This window comes from Gossypium raimondii, chromosome 3 (genome assembly GCF_025698545.1).
Source record: "Gossypium raimondii isolate GPD5lz chromosome 3, ASM2569854v1, whole genome shotgun sequence".
NCBI classification, from domain to species: Eukaryota; Viridiplantae; Streptophyta; class Magnoliopsida; order Malvales; family Malvaceae; genus Gossypium; species Gossypium raimondii.
The window spans coordinates 35,437,359-35,458,264 of NC_068567.1; the positions used below are offsets into that span (position 1 = coordinate 35,437,359).

The 20,906-nt window shown below is 37.2% G+C and overlaps 1 protein-coding gene and 1 pseudogene across 1 annotated transcript; both read right to left on the minus strand.

The window, feature by feature from the left end:
• Window positions 1-5,045: 5,045 nt before the first annotated feature.
• Window positions 5,046-6,910, minus strand: LOC105794160 (ACD11 homolog protein). The gene is made up of 4 exons (XM_012623186.2): window positions 6,462-6,910; window positions 6,019-6,191; window positions 5,546-5,691; window positions 5,046-5,374 (listed from the first exon to the last, which is right to left on the minus strand). The coding sequence occupies exons 1-4, from the start codon at window positions 6,699-6,701 to the stop codon at window positions 5,268-5,270; spliced, it is 666 nt and encodes a 221-aa protein (XP_012478640.1). The 5' UTR covers window positions 6,702-6,910; the 3' UTR covers window positions 5,046-5,267.
• A 644-nt stretch (window positions 6,911-7,554) lies between these two features.
• Window positions 7,555-16,029, minus strand: LOC105794159 (protein NRT1/ PTR FAMILY 3.1-like; annotated as a pseudogene).
• Between the last annotated feature and the right edge of the window lie 4,877 nt (window positions 16,030-20,906).

Below are 20,906 nucleotides of genomic sequence, written 5' to 3' on the forward strand. Positions count from 1 at the left end.
TTAGGAAACCCTTAGCAAAAGGAGAAACAAACAGAATGGAGGAACACATCAGTCAGAAAAGATCCAAAAGGCTACTAAACTGAATTAGATTTTACTTTTTCCTCTTGTTAGTTAATTTACTTATGTTTGCTATGTGTTTATTATTTTTGACATCAACGATGATATTTAAAATCCTATTTGCTAGGATAATTATGTTAATTCAATAATATTTATTTGATTCATGTTTAACATATTTGTGCTTCAGTCGATCATGTTTTCAATTAAAATCAAGATGTATTCCATTCATTCGTGATTGAGTGCACTCAGATTAGTTGAGCGATCCTAACCAGACGACGGTTAGTAGACACATAATTGAAAAGTGCAATGCTCAATTTAAATCTTTAAACCCAACTAAGTTGAGGTTCATAATATCTTTAGTTAGCTCTATTATCTTGCATAGTTTTTAGGTTTATGTAATTAAATTGTTGGAAACGTAATTGTCCTTGTGACCTTACATAAATGCTAAGAAACCCTTAGTCTAATATGATCATTAAAATGCATATTTCACTAAATAAAAGATCTAAAAGGACTTAATTTGGTTTCCAAACTCATGAAAGATCGAGTTTCCATGGAAGTATTTCTGAACATTGTTAAGCATGATAAAGTAAATTGAATTGATTAATATAATTGTCCTAGCCCATTTAATGTTAATTGTTTTTGTTGCTAAATTCATTCATTCAACATTTAGATCATTTGCATTTAGATTTAATTGCATAGGGATCATCTTGCATCTAGCTAATTTAATTTAACCATCCGCCACTCAAAGTATTGTGTTTTTACCACCAAATTCTTAACTTATAATTTTACAAATAATCGATTAAGATACACAATCCTTGTGGAGACGATAACTCATTTTACTTAATTATTACTTGAACGATTGTGTACACTTGCACAAATCCCATTATAGTATGCCATACTATGAATGTCGTAAGTGAATAAATTCATAAACGGGTTCAGGATCTATTTTGCTTAGGTCTAGTGTGATGCACTGTCAATCCAGTCAGTCACATCTATATCTATCTTCTGGGAGTCATCTGCTTTGATGCCCAAGATAAATCATCTCCCCAATTAGACTTGATAGATGAAAAAAATAGTCTTTCAACCTGTTTTCCCATTTCCAATTAGACTAAGGACATGTTTAGGTTCGTCTACTAATATAAGATCTTTCCGTATTACGATCCGACCACATAATACCGTTTAGTATTAGTTAAACATTATACAACCAGTGAGCTAATATTTGCTTCAATTTTGCTTTGCATGAAAAAACCATTAAAGACAATATACAGAAGATATTAATATAATTTATGAATAATTTTATTAACCAATCTGCTTGAAAAAATTACAAGTGTACATAGATGAAAATACTATACTTAAGGCATCAAATCCAATAGTCTCTCGGTCCCAATGTAGAAGAGATACGATGGGTGCTTAATTCTATTACGGATATACTGAGAGTATGGTATGATGCTCTCAACGCCATGGTGATGGCTTTGAAGGAAGAAACAATAGCCTCGACGAGGGCTTTGAGCACAAGAATTAAGAAGCTAGAGGGAGAGCTTGCTATGTGTCGAGCCACCGTGGGTAGAGGAGTGTTGTGTGCAACACTAAACCGCGAGATAGATGTCTCCAAACCATAGAAGTTCAAGGGGACAAAGTCCATAAGGGAAGTGAAAATTTTCTTGAAGGAGATGGAGCACTACTTTCATGTTGTAGGCATCAAGGATGATGATGCTAAGGTAACTACTGTTGCTAGATATTTTACCGACTTTGCTCTTCTTTGGTAGAGGTGTAGGTTCATAGATGAAAAACATGGTCAGGTTGCGATTGAGACTTGAGAGGAGTTTTAAAATGAGTTCAAGGAGTAATTTTACCCTTAATATGTTGAGAAGGAGGCTTGGTCTAAGTTGCTTCGGTTTTCACAACAAGACACAATTCGAGAGTATGTGAAGGAGTTTAGTGAACTAAAGCTCCGAATCATTAAAATAAGTGAGAAAGAAGCATTCTTCTATTTCATGGATGGTTTGAAGCCATGGGTTAAACAAGAATTTGAACATCGAGGGGTCAAAGAACTATCCAAAGTCGTGATCATGGTAGAGTCCTTAAACGAGCTTATTTTAAGGAAAGATATGTTCGAGTTTTCCCAATTCAAGAAGAAGGGAAACAAACGGGAAGATGAATAAGGACAAGTTTAGTGCAATGGTAAGGTGACAATAGGAAACCATGAAATGGGAATGGAAAACCCAAAAAACTGAAGGAAAAAAAGAGCAAGATAAAATGTTTTTTTTTGTGGCGATTCGCATACGGTCACTAAAGAAGATGAAGCAGAGCCAAAGAGTGAGACTTTAAATCTTGGATCAATGATATTTAGTTTTGCTAAGGCAAAGAGGGATCACAAGCAGAAATGATTGATGTTTGTGAACAGTAATATCGCAGGACGAAGAAGGAGAGCTCTTGTTGATATGGGGACACCTGATATATTCATATAAGAGAAAGTCATAGATAAACTTGGTCTCTCGATTAGCTAATTGACCAAGAGGGTCAAGACGGTAAATGCCAAAGAGGTCCCAACTGTGGGAGTAGCACAATGAGTGCAGCTACAAATCGACGAATGGAAAGGCAAAAAAATATTTTGAGGTAATTCATTTAAATGATTATGGCTTTGTGCTTGGCTTGAATTTCCTTGACTGAATTACTGCCTTTTTATTCCTTTTGTCGATTGTATTTGTATCTTAGATACTCAACAACAACAATGTGTTGTGCCGATGAGTCAAGACATGAGAGGTGGAACCAAGGTATTGTCGATAATCCAGTTAGCCAAGGATGTTTCGAGTGGTGGGAATATTGACTTGGTAGATCGGATTGTTGTAAAGACCCCTTTGGAATTGCTAGAGGTACGATGAACCGATATGAAACCTATTGAGTCATTAATGGGGCTACCACCTATGAGAGAGGTAATGATACAAGCTGGGTAGTTGGAACAAGTAAATGCAACGAGCGAGGTACATTTCAAACACTTATCTAGTGTTTCTCATTATGACTTACCATTGGTTTGGTAAAGACACATGGGCCCTTTTAGAGTTTTGAAATGGGTGAACTGAGGGGCTTACAGACAATATTTGGGGAGATACTATAACTAATTGAAGGTATGGATCCGATCTAAAAATGAAAAAGAAAAGGGAGATACTTTCCTTTTTTTTGTTTGTAGCCTTTTGGCGACATGGCCAAGCAGTAAGGCGGGGACTGCAAATCCCTTATTCCCCAGTTCAAATCCGGGTGTCGATTGATCAACAAAAAACTCGAAATCCTAACGTCTCCTAACATCTAGGATTCATGGAAAAACTAAAGTAGTGGAAGGGAATCAATAAATCTTGATATGGGAGCCCCCTTACAAATGGAGTGGCTACTAGAGGAGTCTTGAATTAGATTGGATAACGGGAGTGTCTAATTAACTAATGAATGGTTATAGAAGGGTTGGAAGATACTTTGTATACAGACGGATGAAAGTATCTAAATGCTTAAGGTTAACCCAGTGTTCAATGTGGGTGTGCTGAAGCCTATTTCTGCAGATCAAGGGAATCTCGGCTGAGGTAAGTCACAATGTTGGTAAGTAAGAGCGGTGGGATCTTGAAAATGAGATGTACTACGGAGCAAGATGGTTCGAGTAAGGAGACGACAAAAATCGAGGCAAGTGTTTTGAATGGTGGAACTACTTGACAAAGAGGCTAATCAAGAATCAGTTGAGGCATCGAGAAAGTTCCGAGGCAAGCCAAACCAGTGTCATTCCGAGGATGCAACAAGTGCATTATGAGAATGGGTGGGGGAGAATGTCTCGGGCTGTGGGTAAAAGCTCGTGATGAATGCGTACAGAAAGTCCCATTGAGGTCAATTGATGAAATGGAGCTCATTCGATCCACTTGAATTGACCTGATTCATGGAACATGTAGAGAGGGCCATCTACTTAAAGCATTGGTGGCCCAATAAAGCACCTAAGGGAAATGAGGATTGCCATGGTAAATATGGAAACTTATATTAGAATATGTGATATCTTAAAAGATTTTATTTTGTAATCTTAAAGGATTGTTTTTATAAGGCAACGAGGATCTGTACACATTAGAGACATGCTAGGAAGTGTTGTTGTGTTTGGGTTTCTCTATCAAGCCATGATGAATCGCTGATGAACACCCACCCACAAGAATTTCATTGGCAACTGTCATTATTCATCAATTATGGCAATTCTATTTCACTCCAGGTGCATTGTTATCTTTTGATGATTCTTGAATTTTCTTCGACGAAGCTACTACTAAATGCATCGCTTATGAGGCTCTTTGATCTTCGACACCCATTTGCCCCATCGTCGCTTCTGAACAACACGATATATTGGATGCCAAGTTCTGTTGTTTCCCTTCGTGTCGTGTTTGGTTTCCATAGTGGTAGCAAATTTTGAGGAGGTGGTGAACGCGTTCAAGTCCTCTTCCATATATAGTGGTTGCTCCATTACATGAGAATCAAACAGTTAGGATTTTTAATTCAAAATTATATTGCCCTATACTGCGCCACATAGTTACGTTAATTCGCTAAACCCCCTTGTCACTTTATATAACTTCCCCGTCAACAAATAAACTAACTTTAAAACTTAGAGAAATGATGTTTCCAAATGTTTTAACCAATTCCTAAACTCTCAGCACAGAGACCTCTGCTTACACCTGAGTGCGGACCTTTACCTCTAGAAAAAAAAACCTAAACTTTACGCTTTTTTCTTATAATAATATCCATAAGAAAACCTGCAGAGACAAATCTAAAAAGGCAAATAACAGTTTTTTTTTTTTTTTTTGCAATCAACATTGCTATTGTTGCTGTTAAGTGCTTCGTGCGGTCCTACCGTAATTCTTTGAACATAGCTAATTCATTAATAAAATTTGGAATGGGGAGTTGTTTATCTGGAAAAAATATCTGAGTTTTCTTTTGATTTCTTATATGAGTACACACAATTAAAATGTAAAGCAAAATGAACATTGAAACTAATTAATAATATAGTATATGTCATAGACTGTTGTTCTGTTGCTGCACAAAATCTAAGATGCAAAATAGCAACTAGCTAGAACAAAATAACATATTGTAGAAAAAATTTATGTATATATATTAATTATAATAAAGTAGTATATGTTACTGGTTGAATAAAATATCCATGGATATCCTTCTCTGACACTCTGCCCTGTTGATAATATTAGTCACCAGTCCAAGGCGATCTTCCTAGAACTATAAAGCTTATCAATGTATGCTATTACTGGGCGCGATGCTTCGATATACCTTCTCATTTTCTTCTCTGCTGTATGATCTGCACACACACACACACACACACACACACACACACACACATATATATATAGATTAAAAAGTATAAGGAAAAGAAGAGAATACATGACGATGATCAAAGTTATTTTGCGAAAGATATTAAGCATCCATTCCATATGCTATGTTGCTCTCTCCTCAACATATAGGAACTCACCTGTTTCATTGAGCTTCTGTAAAAGTTCTTCCCTTGTTGGAAGAGTATACATTCCAGCAGAAACCGCAGTCCTGACGGCCCATGTGTGGTATGGTGCACACACTTGAGAATAAGCTGTTGAAGCTGCATCCTTCAAATAGTAATCACTACAATTTGAAACCAAATAAATAATAATAAGGAAGTTGAAGCATGAAATGGTGACATGAAAAAGGAGAGTTACATTCCATATGTGCATTGTAGTGTGTATTTCATCAAGGAAACAGAGAGGAAAACAAAATTTTCAGCTAATCCCATGTTGATTATGGTCTAAAGCCTCTGCCTTTAGTCTCCTAATCTCGGTTTCAGGTGTCATTTTTAGAATTTTGCCATAGTAAAAAAGGGTCACAGGCATATCAAACGTTACACAACTTGTAAATACTACAAATTTCTCTTAAAATCAAGAGAAAAAAAAAAGATGGAAGGGCGAGACATACTCGGTTGACAGAAATTCTTCAAATAAAGCCCGGATGAGGTCAAGACCCTGTCTAACACGCCGCAGATTACGTGAATGGCTTCCTGGTTTTTTCACCGTGTCATTAGCAACATCACGATCAACTACATTTTCTAAAGTGGCATACGTCTTGGATGCTTCCACAAGATCATGTACCTTATCAAAGCATTAATCATTTCATTACATCACGGCATTGAGAATTTGTATAAAAACAAATGCAAACCACAAGAAAATAGACCTTGATGAAATGCTGTATTGTATATGGATGCTAACAACATCAGAAAATCTGTCTATACGCTATCTACAATATTTAAGTTTACATTGATTGATTGGCATCAATTATACATATAATAAGGTTTCTCAATGCAAATCCTGACAGCCTAAAGAAACATGATTCCAGTTTCTAGCAATGTAAAGGCAATGAACCTTGGCGACGTACTCCATCTCGGCGAATTTGAAGGCGAGGCCGAGGCAGCTAAAAAGAACAGAAACCAGAGAACATGCTTCACAGAAATTATCCAACCGAAGTTTTTGATCCTTAGTCTGAGATCCCAAGAATCCCGACAGCTCCTCAAACGCCTTCGCTATATCCGACAGAGGCGTTTTAGTTGTCACGGACATCTTGGTTTGAGAATGATTAAAACCATTATCTGCACCTTCATCCATGGCTTATATCATAACTATCTTTAATTTTTGTTCTTTAGGATTCCCAATTCGCTTTGAAACCGTCCAACATTTTGAATTTTCATCAAGAAAAGGTAAATTGGACTAGTGTTTTACGTGTCTCGGATTCATTTATTTTCTTTCTCTTGTCTAAACATGACAAGTGTTGTGGGGGATATTTAGAGGTCACACTACAAACACGGTCCGCCACTTGGTTTTCGACTTTTATGGGAAAAGGAAAATTCCAACACATTTGTGGTCCTTTTGCTTCCTTGTCGTTACTCGTTGCTTTCTTAATCGTCTGTTTGATGGGGATGGATGGGTCACAATAAAATTCGGCCCAAATGCAGCTGGTAACTCCCTTGAGCAATTATCGTCATTGGATATGTTGAAAACTTAACAGATCACGTCCCTTGTACCATCGATTTTCATAATTAATACAAACTAAATTTGAATTTTAAAGAGCAAGGAAATATAAGACTTGAACCTGGAATGAGTGTATTCTTGTTTGTCTTGCTTTTGCTTGGTTGCTTGTCTATCGATATATTAAAGGATCTGATTGACTAACAAGTGTTGAGCTCCCAAGATAAAAGAAGAAGAAGAAGAAGTGATTGGACTTGGTAAACCATAATTAAAAAAAGAAAAAGAGATAGTTTACTAAAATTTCAACCTTTATTTTTATTTTTATTTTGATACGGTCATTGCTAGGACTAGAACCTGGGAATGCATGGTGGAACTAAGAATGCAAGATGAATGAAACAAGCAGTTTCTTGAGCTTGAAGGCTCGATACTTGCTGTACAAACAAAAACAGAATCGGGCTTGAAGAACAAGAGAAAGCAAAGAACTAAGAGAGAATTTGATGAAGAATTCTGATAATTTCATTGACTGATGAATGAAGGTACAAAGCCATTACATATATCAATCCATAAGCTGGTCAAAAATTAGCAAATGTCACCTAAACATTTACCTAACACCACTAAACTACATTGAAACTTGTTAAACATAACTTGTACATTTTGCAAAGCTGATTTATCAGCTCAAACTTCACCTAATTACATCAAACATTTTACCAACTTAGTTCAAGACAAACTAAATTACAAAATACTGATTGAAGTAACAAAACAAAACAGTAGCAGAAGCTTCAACTGCAACTTCATGGCACCGGCTGCTTGCTCTGCTTCTTCATGCTGCATGTGCTGCATGGAAGCCAACTTCAACAATGCAAAATAATCAAAACTTGCTTGCAGCTTCTTTAGATTCAGCGTCTTTGGTAGGGGTTTGAATGGGCTTATAAGTATAGAGTTTGGCACAACAGATATAATAAAGAAGATTAACCACTTGCAAGCCGGTGATCAACCAGTAAAATAATCCCCTTGTTTAAATTGTTATCTGGGAGCCAATTTGATCCGTCAGGTTTAGCACTATATTTGTGCACTAAAGAGACCAGCAACGTACTCACATAATTCCCAACTGAAATTGCAGTCCAGAACAAAGCAGTAGCACTGATCCTCATGCTTTCTGGTGACTGATCATAAAAGAACTCCAAGTGTCCAATTGACATGAAAGCCTCAGCTATTCCATGTAGACCGTACCGAGGCACGAGCCAAAGACTGACATGGGGATGATAGAATGAGGCTTGTCCTCAAGCCCATGTGCCACAGCTGCTTGTTTACGCTTCACTTCTATGAACCCTGCTACGAGAGTGGCTAATACTGAGATCAAAAGCCCGATTCCCATCCGGCGCAAGAAGGTGATGCCGCGGTCCAGCCCTGTGAACCTACGGGCAATGCGGATTAAAAAGCGGTCGTACAAGGCTATGGTGGAGAGCATGGCGAGCATGGTGAAGACAGACATGGAACCAGCAGGGATTTGGAAGGAGTTGGTGAGGTGCCTGTCCATGGTTTTGGCTTGTTGGAGGGAGAACGTGCCTTGCTGAGCATAGGCTGTGATGAGGAGGATTCCTGATGCCCATATTGGTCCCATTCGGATCAAAGATTTCAATTCCTCCACTCGATGAACACTGTTTAGTCTCCATAGATATGGAGCTTTTACATTATCTTCTTCAGTCACAATGGCTGTCTTGTCAAGAAGTCTGCAACGCACCACTCACCATATACATTGAGTTTTCAAAATTTTATTCCAGTGTCACAGGGCTGATAATTTATTTATGGTTGTGGGCAACCCATTAGGCTACCAGAGCGAGTTGCAGGTTAACTAATAATGAGTAAAATAAAATAAATGTGCTGGCATCCTGTTGTATGGTGGGGTTTGATAGTTTCCGATTCGATACAGGCATATAAAAGAGCTTTTGTTTTCATTATAATAAAATGCAACTTTACGTGTATGGTTTTTGTTTGGCGACAAGAACTGAGGTAGTGGAAGTGCCGCCCCCTACTCCCAGTTATTACTAGCCTTCTCTTTTGCATAATTACCCACAACCACAGCCACAGTAGATGTATGAGGGTAAAATAATTTAAAACATTTAGATAATACTTTTTCTTATAATGATATAAAAATAATTTATAAAAAGTTGGTAGCAATCAGATCTTTCAAGGTGGTTTCCACTGTCTTCAACATTTCATTTATCTCACTCTTTTATATTTTTCCTATTATTGTCCCAAATATGGATGGACATGTATTCACTTTTCTAAATGGTTCCAAAATCCTTTTAAGAAAATTTCCTCCCCCACATTTACAAAAAAAAAAAAAAATCGAAAGTTTTATATCCCAACTTTATGAAATTTAAAAAATTTAGTTACTCTAATTTACATAAACTTCAAATATTGATTTTTATTAATATGTAACACATAAATCGTAATGTTCATATATAAATGATTGAATTGTTAGTTTTAAATTGATAATTTAAAATTTAATTTTTATAAAATATTAGAATTAAATTTTGATAAATTAAAGTTTTCATATCCGATGAAGTGATGAATATATGTATATGTAATAGTTTATTGAAAAGGGTTTTTGGAATGGTTCAGAAAGTGAACATGTAAATCCAACTCGCTACGAAAGTTACATATAAAAAATATCAAAAGAGAATTTGAAAGAGTAAAATATATTTTCACGTCAGTTATGCATGTGCTTAAATAGGATATCTCTACAAAACAAACAAACCAACTTTATAACAACTTGCTTTGATGCCACGACTAAGTTATGGTACCACTGTCGGTTTCTGGACAAGTTCGTGTATTTGTGATTGGATCAATTGATGCTAATATATAGTGTCTGATAGTTAGAGATGAATGAATTGAATATAACAGAGATTAGATATTAAGAGGAAGCTTACGCCATTTGTTTACTGTGGACAAGCCTTCCGTCGATAAAAATTGATGCGTCAAGCTCTTCATTCTGGTACAGCAAGTTTGGATCAGAAACCATAGTCAAATACCTCTTCCTTAAAGCTCCCACAGAGACCTGTAGCAACCGGGTAAATGGACTCCCCACCGGATCCATGTGTCTGTAAAGTGGGTATCCGAGGACGAATGCAATGATGGAGAGAAACATAGAAATGGTGGGTATTCCAAGGCCCCATCCCCACCCGATGTTATCTTGAATGTAAACAATCACTGTGACAGCCGCTAGGATGGATGCCTCCATCACAAAATAGTACCAGTTGAAGTATTTCCATGTCTTGGTTGATTGCTTTAGATCTGTTTCATCAAACTGGTCTGCCCCAAATGCAGCCACGCACGACCGTATCCCGCCCGATCCCAAGGCTCCCAGTAAGAGAGACCCGTATAGGATTGCCAGTTGTCCTGAAGTAGCTTGTTGGCACAGTTGCTCACCTATACACGGCAGTGGTCTAAGTTGTGAAAGGATTGCTGATAGCGTTAAAGATGTCATCGCCTGATTCAATCAATAAAATTAGTAGTTAACACGAAAAATAATCTTGTTAATAATTGTTGGTGTTTATGTGCAGCAGCAAGCTGGTTTGCACTTGCTTGGACAGCAAGTGTCGAGCCTTGCAGAAGAAACAACCGAAGAGGAAAGAAAATTTTGCAAGTGGAAACAGAAAAGAGAGAATTTGAATGAAAAAGAACTGAATTTTCATTAACATTAACAAGAGGCATGATGCCAATACATATAAGAGTTAACAAATACAAAATAAACAAGTTTTCACCTAATCAATCTACCTAAGGCCACTTATATGCATTGAAACTTACAAGATTAGCTTGCACATATTGCATTGCTGATTTTTCAATCAATCAACATCAAAATTACACCAAAACATTCACCTACTTAGTTCAACATGAACTAGATTACAAAATAATTAAAAGACAACTAAATGCAGCAAGTAGTTCGGCAACTTCAAGCTCTAGCTGTTGCACACCATGGCTCGATTGCCTGTTGCCCTTTTCTCCTGCATGGCCACCTTTGCATGGGAACTAATCTCAACACTCCTCCTTAGTTTCCATGCTAATGACACCTAATTCCCTTCTTAATTTAGCAAATTTGGACACATTAAGTGCCTTTGTAAAGATATCAGCAATTTGCTCTTCTGAATTGCAATGAACCAGCTCGATTTCATGAGCTTACTCCATTTCTCTTACAACATGTAACTTGATATTAAAATGCTTTGTTTTGCCATGGAAGATGGGATTCTTTGCAATTGCAACAGCAAATTTGTTGTCACAGTAGATCTTTGTTGCTCTTTTTTTATTTTGGTTTAAATCAGCCAAGATTTTTCTAAGCCATATGGCTTGATTCACAGCAGATGCAACAACATATTCAGTTTCTACTGTTCATTGTGCTACTAGACTCTGCTTCTTAGAGCTCCAGCAAAACATGCCTGAGCCAAGGCTAAATGCATATCCAGATGTGCTCCTCATATCATCACATGATCCAGCTCAGTCACTATCAACATAGCCTGTCAGCTTCATGTTTTCAGCCCTTTTGAACAACACACCATGATCAATGGTGCCTTTTATGTACCTCAGCACTCTTTTAGCTACTTGAAAGTGCTGATCATTGCAGCAATTCATGAATCTAGATAGCATACTAACAACAAACATAATGTCAGGCCTTGTTGCAGTCAAATACAGCAGACTACCAATGAGACTCTTGTACATTGTCTCACAAACTGGTTCACCACTGTCCTACCTCGATAGCTTCATACCAACAGCCATTGGTGTGCTTGTTGGCTTGCAGTTCTTCATGGAGAACTTGTTTAAGACCTTTATAGCAAAGGAACTCTGGCTAAGAAAGATTCCATTTGCAGTTTGTTTCACTTCCATTCCTAGGAAGTTGTTCATTCTGCCTAGATCAGACATTTCAAACATTTTCATCATTTTCCTCTTGAAGTCATGCAGCATTTTCTTGTCTCCTCCAGTTACTATTAGATCATCAACATAAAGTGACAAGATAAGCTGAGTTTCAGCTTGATTTTTCTTCACATACAATGTTGGTTCACTGGCACTTCTCTCGAATTCCAAACTGATCAGATAGGAGTCAATTCGAGCATACCAGGCTTGAGGGGCCTGCTTCAGGCCATACAAGGCCTTTTTCAGCTTGTACACCATGTGTTCTTTGCCAGTGACTACAAACCCTTGAGGCTGCTCGATGTAGATCTCTTCTTCTAGGAAACCATTGAGAAATGCAGACTTCACATTAAGCTGATGAATGGTCCGTTGATTTTGAGCAGCCAAGGCAACTATCATTCTGACTGTGTCAAGCCTGGCTACTGGTGCAAAAGTCTCTAGGTAGTCCAGGTCATACCTCTGGCTGAAGCCTTTGACAACAAGCCTGGCTTTTAGCTTGTTTAGGCTGCCATCAACATTTTGTTTTGCTCGATAGACCCACTTCACTCCAATGGTCTTCTTTTCAGCAGGCTTATCAACTAATTCCCATGTCTGATTCTTCTGAATCATGTTGATTTCATCAACCATAGCCTATTTCCAGCCTTCATCTACCTCAGCCTCTTCAAAACTGATAGGTTCTGCTATAGCAACTTGTGCTCTTTCATAGATTTCATCTAGGGACCTTGTGCCTCTCACAGGCACATCATCAATGTCCATTTCAGGACTAAGCTGCTCGAGTTTAGCTCGATTAGGCACCAGGTCTTCTGAAATAGCTTCTGGTTCATTCTTCTCCCAATTCCAGCAAGCCCTTTCATCAAAGATAACATCTCTGCTTACTTGGACTTTGCTTGTCAAGGGATCCAGAACTCTGTAGCCCTTCTTGACTGAGCTATAGCCCACTAGGATACCTGGTTGAGCCCTTTTTGCAAGCTTGTCCCTCTTTACTGCTGGTATTTGTGCATAACACAGACAACCAAACACTTTTAAATGTGCCAAGGAAGGCTTGAATCCAAACCAAGCCTCGAAAGGTGTCTTGTGAGCAAGGGCGTTGGTTGGAAGTCTATTCTGAAGGTAAATAGCAGTGTTTACTGCCTCAGCCCACATGGTTTTGGGCAGTTTCTTCTCAAACAGCAGGCACTTGGCCATATCCAGCAGGCTTCTGTTTTTCCTTTCGGTTACCCCATTCTGCTGAGGTGTGTACACATTTGTTAGCTGGTGTTTGATGCCAGCATCACTACAAATGGTTTGGAACTGAGCTGAAGTGTACTCAGTCCCATTGTCTGACCTTATAGATTTTAGCTTGCAGTCTGTTTCTGTTTCAACAGCAATTTTAAACTTGACAAACACTTGAGCTACCTCAGACTTATGTTTCAAGAAGAAAATCCAGCAAAACCTTGTAAAATCATCAATGAAGAGGATAAAATACCTATTTTTGCTGAGTGATTCAGTCCTCATAGGTCCACATACATCAAAATGCACCAGCTGCAGTTTTTCAGTGGCTCTCCATGCTGAGTTTGTAGGAAATGGCCATCTTGCCTGTTTTCCCATCTGGAAAACTTCACACACATCATCATACTCCACTGAGTTGGTGAAGTTCTCAGCCAAGCCCTCTCTGGCCATTCGAGCCATCGACTTGAAGTTGGCATGTCCAAGCCTTTGATGCCAGAGCTTGGAATCATCTGTAGAGGCTGTGTATGCTGACTTTGAGTCATATGGCCAATGAACCTCAAAGCATTTGTCAGTCATTGTGACTGTCATAAGGCTTGATCCACTTGGATCAGCAATTTGGCACTGTTTGTCCTTGAACACAACTGAATAGCCTTTCTCGAGTAATTGAGCTATGCTGAGAAGCTTTCTATCAATCTCAGGCACCAATAGCACATTCGAGATGACTTTGTTGCCTGTAGGAGTGCATATCAGCACATCTTCTTTTCCTTCAGCCTTTATAAACTGACCATTTCTAACCTTGACCTTGGTTTTGCAGCTTCTGTCCAAGGTTTTGAACAAAGATGCATCTGGTGACATGTGGTTAGTGTAGCCACTGTCCAATAGCCAACCTTTCGAGCATTTCTTCTCAACAGCTAAGCAAGACACAGCAAAGACCTACTCCTCTTGGTGACTACTCTCTTCAACCACTCGAGCTTCAGCCTTTGGTTGTTGAAATTGGCTTTGCCTTGGTTTGGTTTTGCTTTTACAAACCTTTTCAACATGGCCCTTCTTTTTGTAATACTGGCATATAGCATCTGGTCTGAACCAGTATTTGTCTTCTGGATGACCTAGCCTCTTGCAATATCTGCAGGGCTAGTCACTGCTTCTTGCAGCATTAGGCTTAGGCATGTTTTTCCAGGGCTTTTTGCCTCTATGAGCATTGGTGCTCGAGGCTTCTCTGGCTCTGGCTTGAAATGCACCTTCCTGGTGGTCTTCAGCCCTACTAGTTCTTCTTTGTTCCTGAGCATAAAAAGTATTAATCAGCTCAGTCAAAGAGATGCTATCAAGATCTCTTGAATCCTCTAAGGAGGATATCTTTGCCTCATATCTCTCAGGAAAAGTGGAGAGGACTTTCTCCACGATTCTTGCCTCATCAAAGTGCTCACCAAGGAGTCTTATGCTGTTAACCACTACCATGATTCTGTCTGCATACTGCTTCACTGTTTTTTCTTCCCTCATATTCAGATTCTCAAAATCTCTCCTCAAATTTAATAGTTGCTATTTCCTTGTCCTCTCTGTGCCTTGAAACTCCTCCTTAAGCTTATCCCAGGCCTGTTTTGGAGTCTCACAGGCCATAATTCTGGTGAAGATGACATCTGACACACGCTTACGGATGCAGACATGGCTTTGTGCCTTTGGTCCTCTCATCAAGATGTTGTCCGATCCGAGCTCTTGTGAGGATTGGCCTCGCAGGTCTGGCTCAAGATCTGTGTTGACAACTTCCCACAGATCAAAGGCTTGCAGGTAAGCCTTTATCTTTACCAGTCATATGTGGAAGCCTTCTCCATTGAAGACTGGTGGGGCTGCTGGTGAAAATCTTGAAGAAGCCATTCTGGTTTCTTGGTTTGATACAACAGGTCCACTAAGACAAAGGCTCTAGATACCATTGTTGGTGTTTAAGTGCAGCAGCAAGCTGGTTTACACTTGCTTGGACAGCAAGTGTCGAGCCTTGTAGAAGAAACAACCGAAGAGGAAAGAAAATTTTGCAAGTGGAAACAGAAAAGAGAGAATTTGAATGAAAAAGAACTGAATTTTCATTAACATTAACAAGAGGCATGATGCCAATACATATAAGAGTTAAAAAATACAAAATAAACAAGTTTTCACCTAATCAATCTACCTAAGCCCACTTATATGCATTGAAACTTACAAGATTAGCTTGCACATATTGCATTGTTGATTTTTCAATCAATCAACAGCAAAATTACACCAAAACATTCACCTACTTAGTTCAACATGAACTAGATTACAAAATAATTAAAAGACAACTAAATGCAGCAAGTAGTTCGGCAACTTCAAGCTCTAGCTGCTGCATACCATGGCTCAATTGCCTGCTGCCCTTTTCTCCTGTATGGCCACCTTTGCATGGGAACTAATCTCAACAATAATTAACAACAAGACGATGAATCTATGGGAGAAAGCTCAGCTTAGTACTATTTGATATATGATGGAGGCGACAGTTAAGAGTCCAGAAATGACCGGCGTATGCATCGGCGACGAAAGCCCCAAGCAATGGTGTCAAGCTTGCAGTTCCGCCAAAGTTTGTGAGAGCGTTGGCTGCTTTGGTTAACGGCATATGAAGCTGCATTGTTAAGTAGCTAATCATATTAGCATAAAATCCTACCACGGCCAACTTCTCACACACCTCATTTACTGCATCATATTAAAAAAGAAACCAAATTACCAAATTATTATAAATATAAAACGCAAAACTAACGAAATTAAGCTTACAGAAAATGAAGGGCATGGTGATCATTCCTCCCTTAGGCCTTTTAACATTGTTTAGTTTACTTTTATTCTCCTCCATTTTCTCCATCTAGCTTGCTGCAATGAAATGGTGTTGCCCCTAAGCCTATTTATAATTGGCTGGGTTGAAAACTTTATTTTATCTCTTATAAATCAGTGCAGACGGTAACTTTTTTACTGCAAAATATCCACGGCCAAAAAATTGATAGCAATTAAATTAAGAGTTGGACCTGTTGCATCGTCACACATGAGATGAGAGTGAACTTTGCACAAATTATAAACATAAAATTGACATATTAGTTGAGGGGAAAGTAGGTCTAACAAGTTTTGTTATTTTCAGCTTTTTAATTTGTTGGATTGATAAAAGTTGTTGGTTGTGTGTAGGTTAAAGAAAGAGTTTTAAATATAATCTTCCTTCTTTATGAGTAGTTGGGTTAAAGGTCTAATACATGTCTTCAATTGTTATTATTTGTCTTAATTTGTGTTAAAATGTATTTTAAATTTTTTGAATTAAATTTTGTATTATTTTTAAAGAAATAAAGAAAAATTTAGGCAATGAAAATATATTTTTGAACTATTTTTAGAAAATTGTACATGCCAAATTTACCTTTTTACCCTTGCGGTTTTACTACTTTTTCCTTCAGCTAAAGTATAAATAGAAAGCTATCTTTCTCATATTTCACACAATAGAAAACATAGCTTCTATCATTCTTCTCGTCTTACTCATTCTTCTTTCTCTAAAAGTTTTGTTATTTTACAAAAAATTACATTAGAGGGAGTTCTATCTAGGAATTTGGGTTTTAAGCAGGATCATTTGTGACTCCTCCAAACTTTCCTAGCAATTGATCCTAGTCTAGTTTTTTCGGCCAAATTTTTCACCACCTTTAAACTTATGTTGACCTTATTTCTTGTAAATTTTAAAAAAGAGCAATACCAATTGAGTTCCATCTTTCTCATTCGATTGTACGAATTTGGAATCATTGTGTTAACGTTATGGGGGGACGCCCATTTTCAATTACACCGATCAAGGCAAAATCGCTTCTAAGGTAGTGGTTCTCCACGACACAATATTTATTTATTTTCCTTTATTATTTGTACTTGTTAATGCTAACGTTTTTGTTTTGAGTAGTAATTTTTCAACAATTTAGAAACAATTCTTACTATTGTTGAAACAATGTCTGTCATTGTTAACAAATACACCTTTGGTCTATCAAACACAAACCGCTAGTGAACCTAATTGAAGATCTAGACGAGATGATCGCCGCTGTGGTCTTCAAGATCAACCTAGTCGAAAATGACAGTGAGTGGATAGTTGACATAGGTGCTTCTAAACATTTTTGCGCCAAAAGAGTGATGTTCATTGAATTTGAGAACGTAGCCGAAGGTGAACAAGTCTACACGGGTACTTCGAGCGGTTCAGAAGTACTCGGTAAAGGAAAATTTTTTACTTAAGCTTACTTCTGGAAAAATACTTGCTTTAAATAATGTTTTGTATGTTCTTGCTATACGTTGAAACTTGCTTAGTGGTGGACTTCTGAACAAGGCAGGCATTAAACTAGTCTCTGAATCTGACAAACTTGTACTTTTCCGTAATGGAAACTATGTGGGAAAAAGGTTACCTGAGTGGAGGGTTGTTTGTTATCGAGATTGCGTCTAATGCTTCTACTTCTACTTAAAATGTTGAGTCTCTCGATATGTGGCATGCTCAATTAGGACATGTGAACTTTCACTCCCTTAAAATGCTTATAAATGTAACATCTTTTAACAGGTTCAGTCGTCGAACCCGAGTAATAAAATGTTACAGAAAATTACAAACCATTTACATACAAATTATAAATCAAAATCTCTATTAATTATCATACAATTCACAAACAATCAAATTAACATGTGTTTCAATCATTTTTGGATTCATATTGAGCTTATGGAAACTTAAAATCAATCCGGTAACAAATAGGGATCAATTTGGAACTTAAACAAAAAGTTGGGAAAAACTAAAACAGGGATCACACGACCGTGTCCCCTACCCGTGTGCAAGAGATAAGCCCATGTGAGATAGGTCACCTAGCCGTGTCACCGGGCCGTGTAACAAACTGTGGCCGTGTGCACCAAAATCACCTAATAACTTACAAACAACATGGTCATGCCATATGCTAATGTATGACAAACGACCATGTGCTAGGCCGTGTCTCAAGACGTGTGTACCTGGAAATACCTTTCAATGCAAGCTTAAAAACCCTACTTCATTTCTGTCACAAGCAACTAAACATACCGTGCTTCAACCAATTCATTAAAAACAAATATTTTTTTTCAAAAACAACATTTAAAACAATCAACCTTAATGCCTAACCAGTATGCCTTAAATTAGCACCTCAAGTAGTAATTCAAACCTAGCCAAATGACCAAATTCAAGCATACCAATATGCCTTCAAGGCACCTCAACAAGTTTAACTATTTTAGGAATAACTAAAAGAGTATATATATACCAAATCATTAAATTTTAATGACACATTCACTATCACCTACTCAAATCTAAAATAACCATTCAAGCAATCTCATGTTTAAAACATCAAGCATAAAAAAACAACTCCAAGGCATGACCTAAACATGTCATCCATCATCTTATATCCAAGGACCAACCAAACACATCATATAGTGTGGTATTTTCTTAACCATTAGAACATTAGGCATATAACCTAAGCAACCTATCAATACACCAACAACATAACTATTACCATCACATAAATATACATACGCTTATATACATAACATCCAAAATACCAACAAGATACAAAATGATTATAATAACGAAAAAAAACTTCCTAGGTACATGCCAAGACCCAAAATGATCACATCACCAACACTTGAGTCCAGGATTGCCACTGGATGTTGAGTCGATGATCGAATCGCTAAGGACTTAACCTGCGTACGGGAAAATAAAACCATACGCTAAGCATAACTCAGTGTTATTTCTATAATCCGAAAAATAATGTATAACATAAATCATAAACGTGCATAAGTTAGAATAGAAATGTTATGCAGTTTGACAAGTCCAATATACCATTTCACATATTCATAGATTCAAGACTAGCTCATTTCACCAATATTAATACATGGTTATCACATTTCACAAGTTATTTAATAGCACAACTCATATTATGACACATTTCATCTCAATTTCCAATTTCATGTTTTCATTGAACATGATATATTAAAGTTCCCAAATCATGCTACAAGTTCATTTTTCTTTTTCCATTTTAATTCCATCTCTCATTCTTTTTGCTATATAACTCAATTTATCAATTATTTCCCTATTAACAAGACTCAGACTCGGACGGATACACAAGTCCAACCAACACACCAGTTTGGCACCCAGTGCCTCATCGGATAAATCCAAAGTAAATAATTGCTCCTAGCTCTATTAATAAGTTTGACACACAGTTTCTCATCAATTAAACCAAAGAAAATTGGCGCCTAGTGCATCATTGGCTCATAGTCGAAGAATCCCTAAACTCTTTCTATCCTTTAGCATGCCAACTATATCCGACTTTTGGCCGAACAACTAATAGGGTTTTTATTTCATATTTCAATACTAGCCAATGTCTCAATCCACATTCATTTTCAATATGTAAACATTTATTCAACATATATATAACAGCCACAATTATTCCAACACATACTAAATTCTCACATTTATAAAAACACACACATTTCTCAATTATACACAATTTAATCCTCATAATCATTAATCGATTCACATCATCTCAAATGAATAAGAAATCTCACCTCATATTCTTACCATGAACAAATAAATCAATATGCAAAAATTTATAAGTTAGTTCAGATTATAGAAAAACAAACCCTAAACTCCGAGTTATTCGTCGACAACTTTATCTTTTCCTTTCTTTTTCGAGGAATCGCGGTCGATGTTAGCTACGGATTAAAAACAACACATAAAATTTCACCAATTGCCAATCAATTTCACATTAATTTAAAATTTTTATATTTTATTCAATTTAGTCCCTAAAATCGGGACTAACATAACTTTCACATTTAGCCATTTACTTTTATGTTGAGTTCACTAGAGTCCCTATAGGACTTCCTATTTCTCAGTTGTTGTAACATCTCGAATTTTAGCTTAATAGGAATGAAAAATTATTTCAAGAATGAGGAAATAACCTAGTGGATAAAAGAAACATGAGAAAGCATGAAGATTAGATTAAGGTCCAAAGTTTGATTCCTTTCCCCTACAAAATAATTTAATTTTACAAAAATCCCTCTTTTTCCTTTATGTGTGTCGTCTATACCTAGTAAAACTTAGGTATAAATACCACTTTTAATTAATTTGATCAGCCCTTAATTAACTTTCTCCATCCTTGCCACCCTCCATCTTCCTCTTTTCTCTTCTCTTCAATTTTTCTTTCTTTTCCCTTTGTTGTTGCTACCCAAACCACCAAGAACCACCATTTCTTTTTCTTTCTTTTGCAACGATTTCTTGAACCATTATCCTCTCCTTATTTCTGGCATTTTTCTTTATTTTTTCCTTCCATAAACCTGAAATCTTTATCCTCCAAGAATGATCTCCATTGTTGCCCACGAAACTCCATTGTCGCCCCTTCTTTCTAGCTAATGTAAGTGGTTATTTTCTTTAGTTTTCTTGATGAATCTTTCAACAGAATACTCAAATTTTCATGTCTGGAATTGGGGTGATTTTTAATTATTTTATTGGTATTTTTCCACCCTTCAAAAGTGATTTCAATTAGCTTTTTAAATCAACCCTGATTTGCCACCGTTGGTGGTGTTGCGCCGCACCTAGAGGCATGAAAGGGGGCTGCTATTTTCTTTAATTTTCCCTCCTATTTCCAAAAAAAATCTTGGTATCAAAAACCCTTTCTAATCATCCTTTATTCGTGTTTGATTCAGGAAAATTCAATCTTGATCATTTGATGA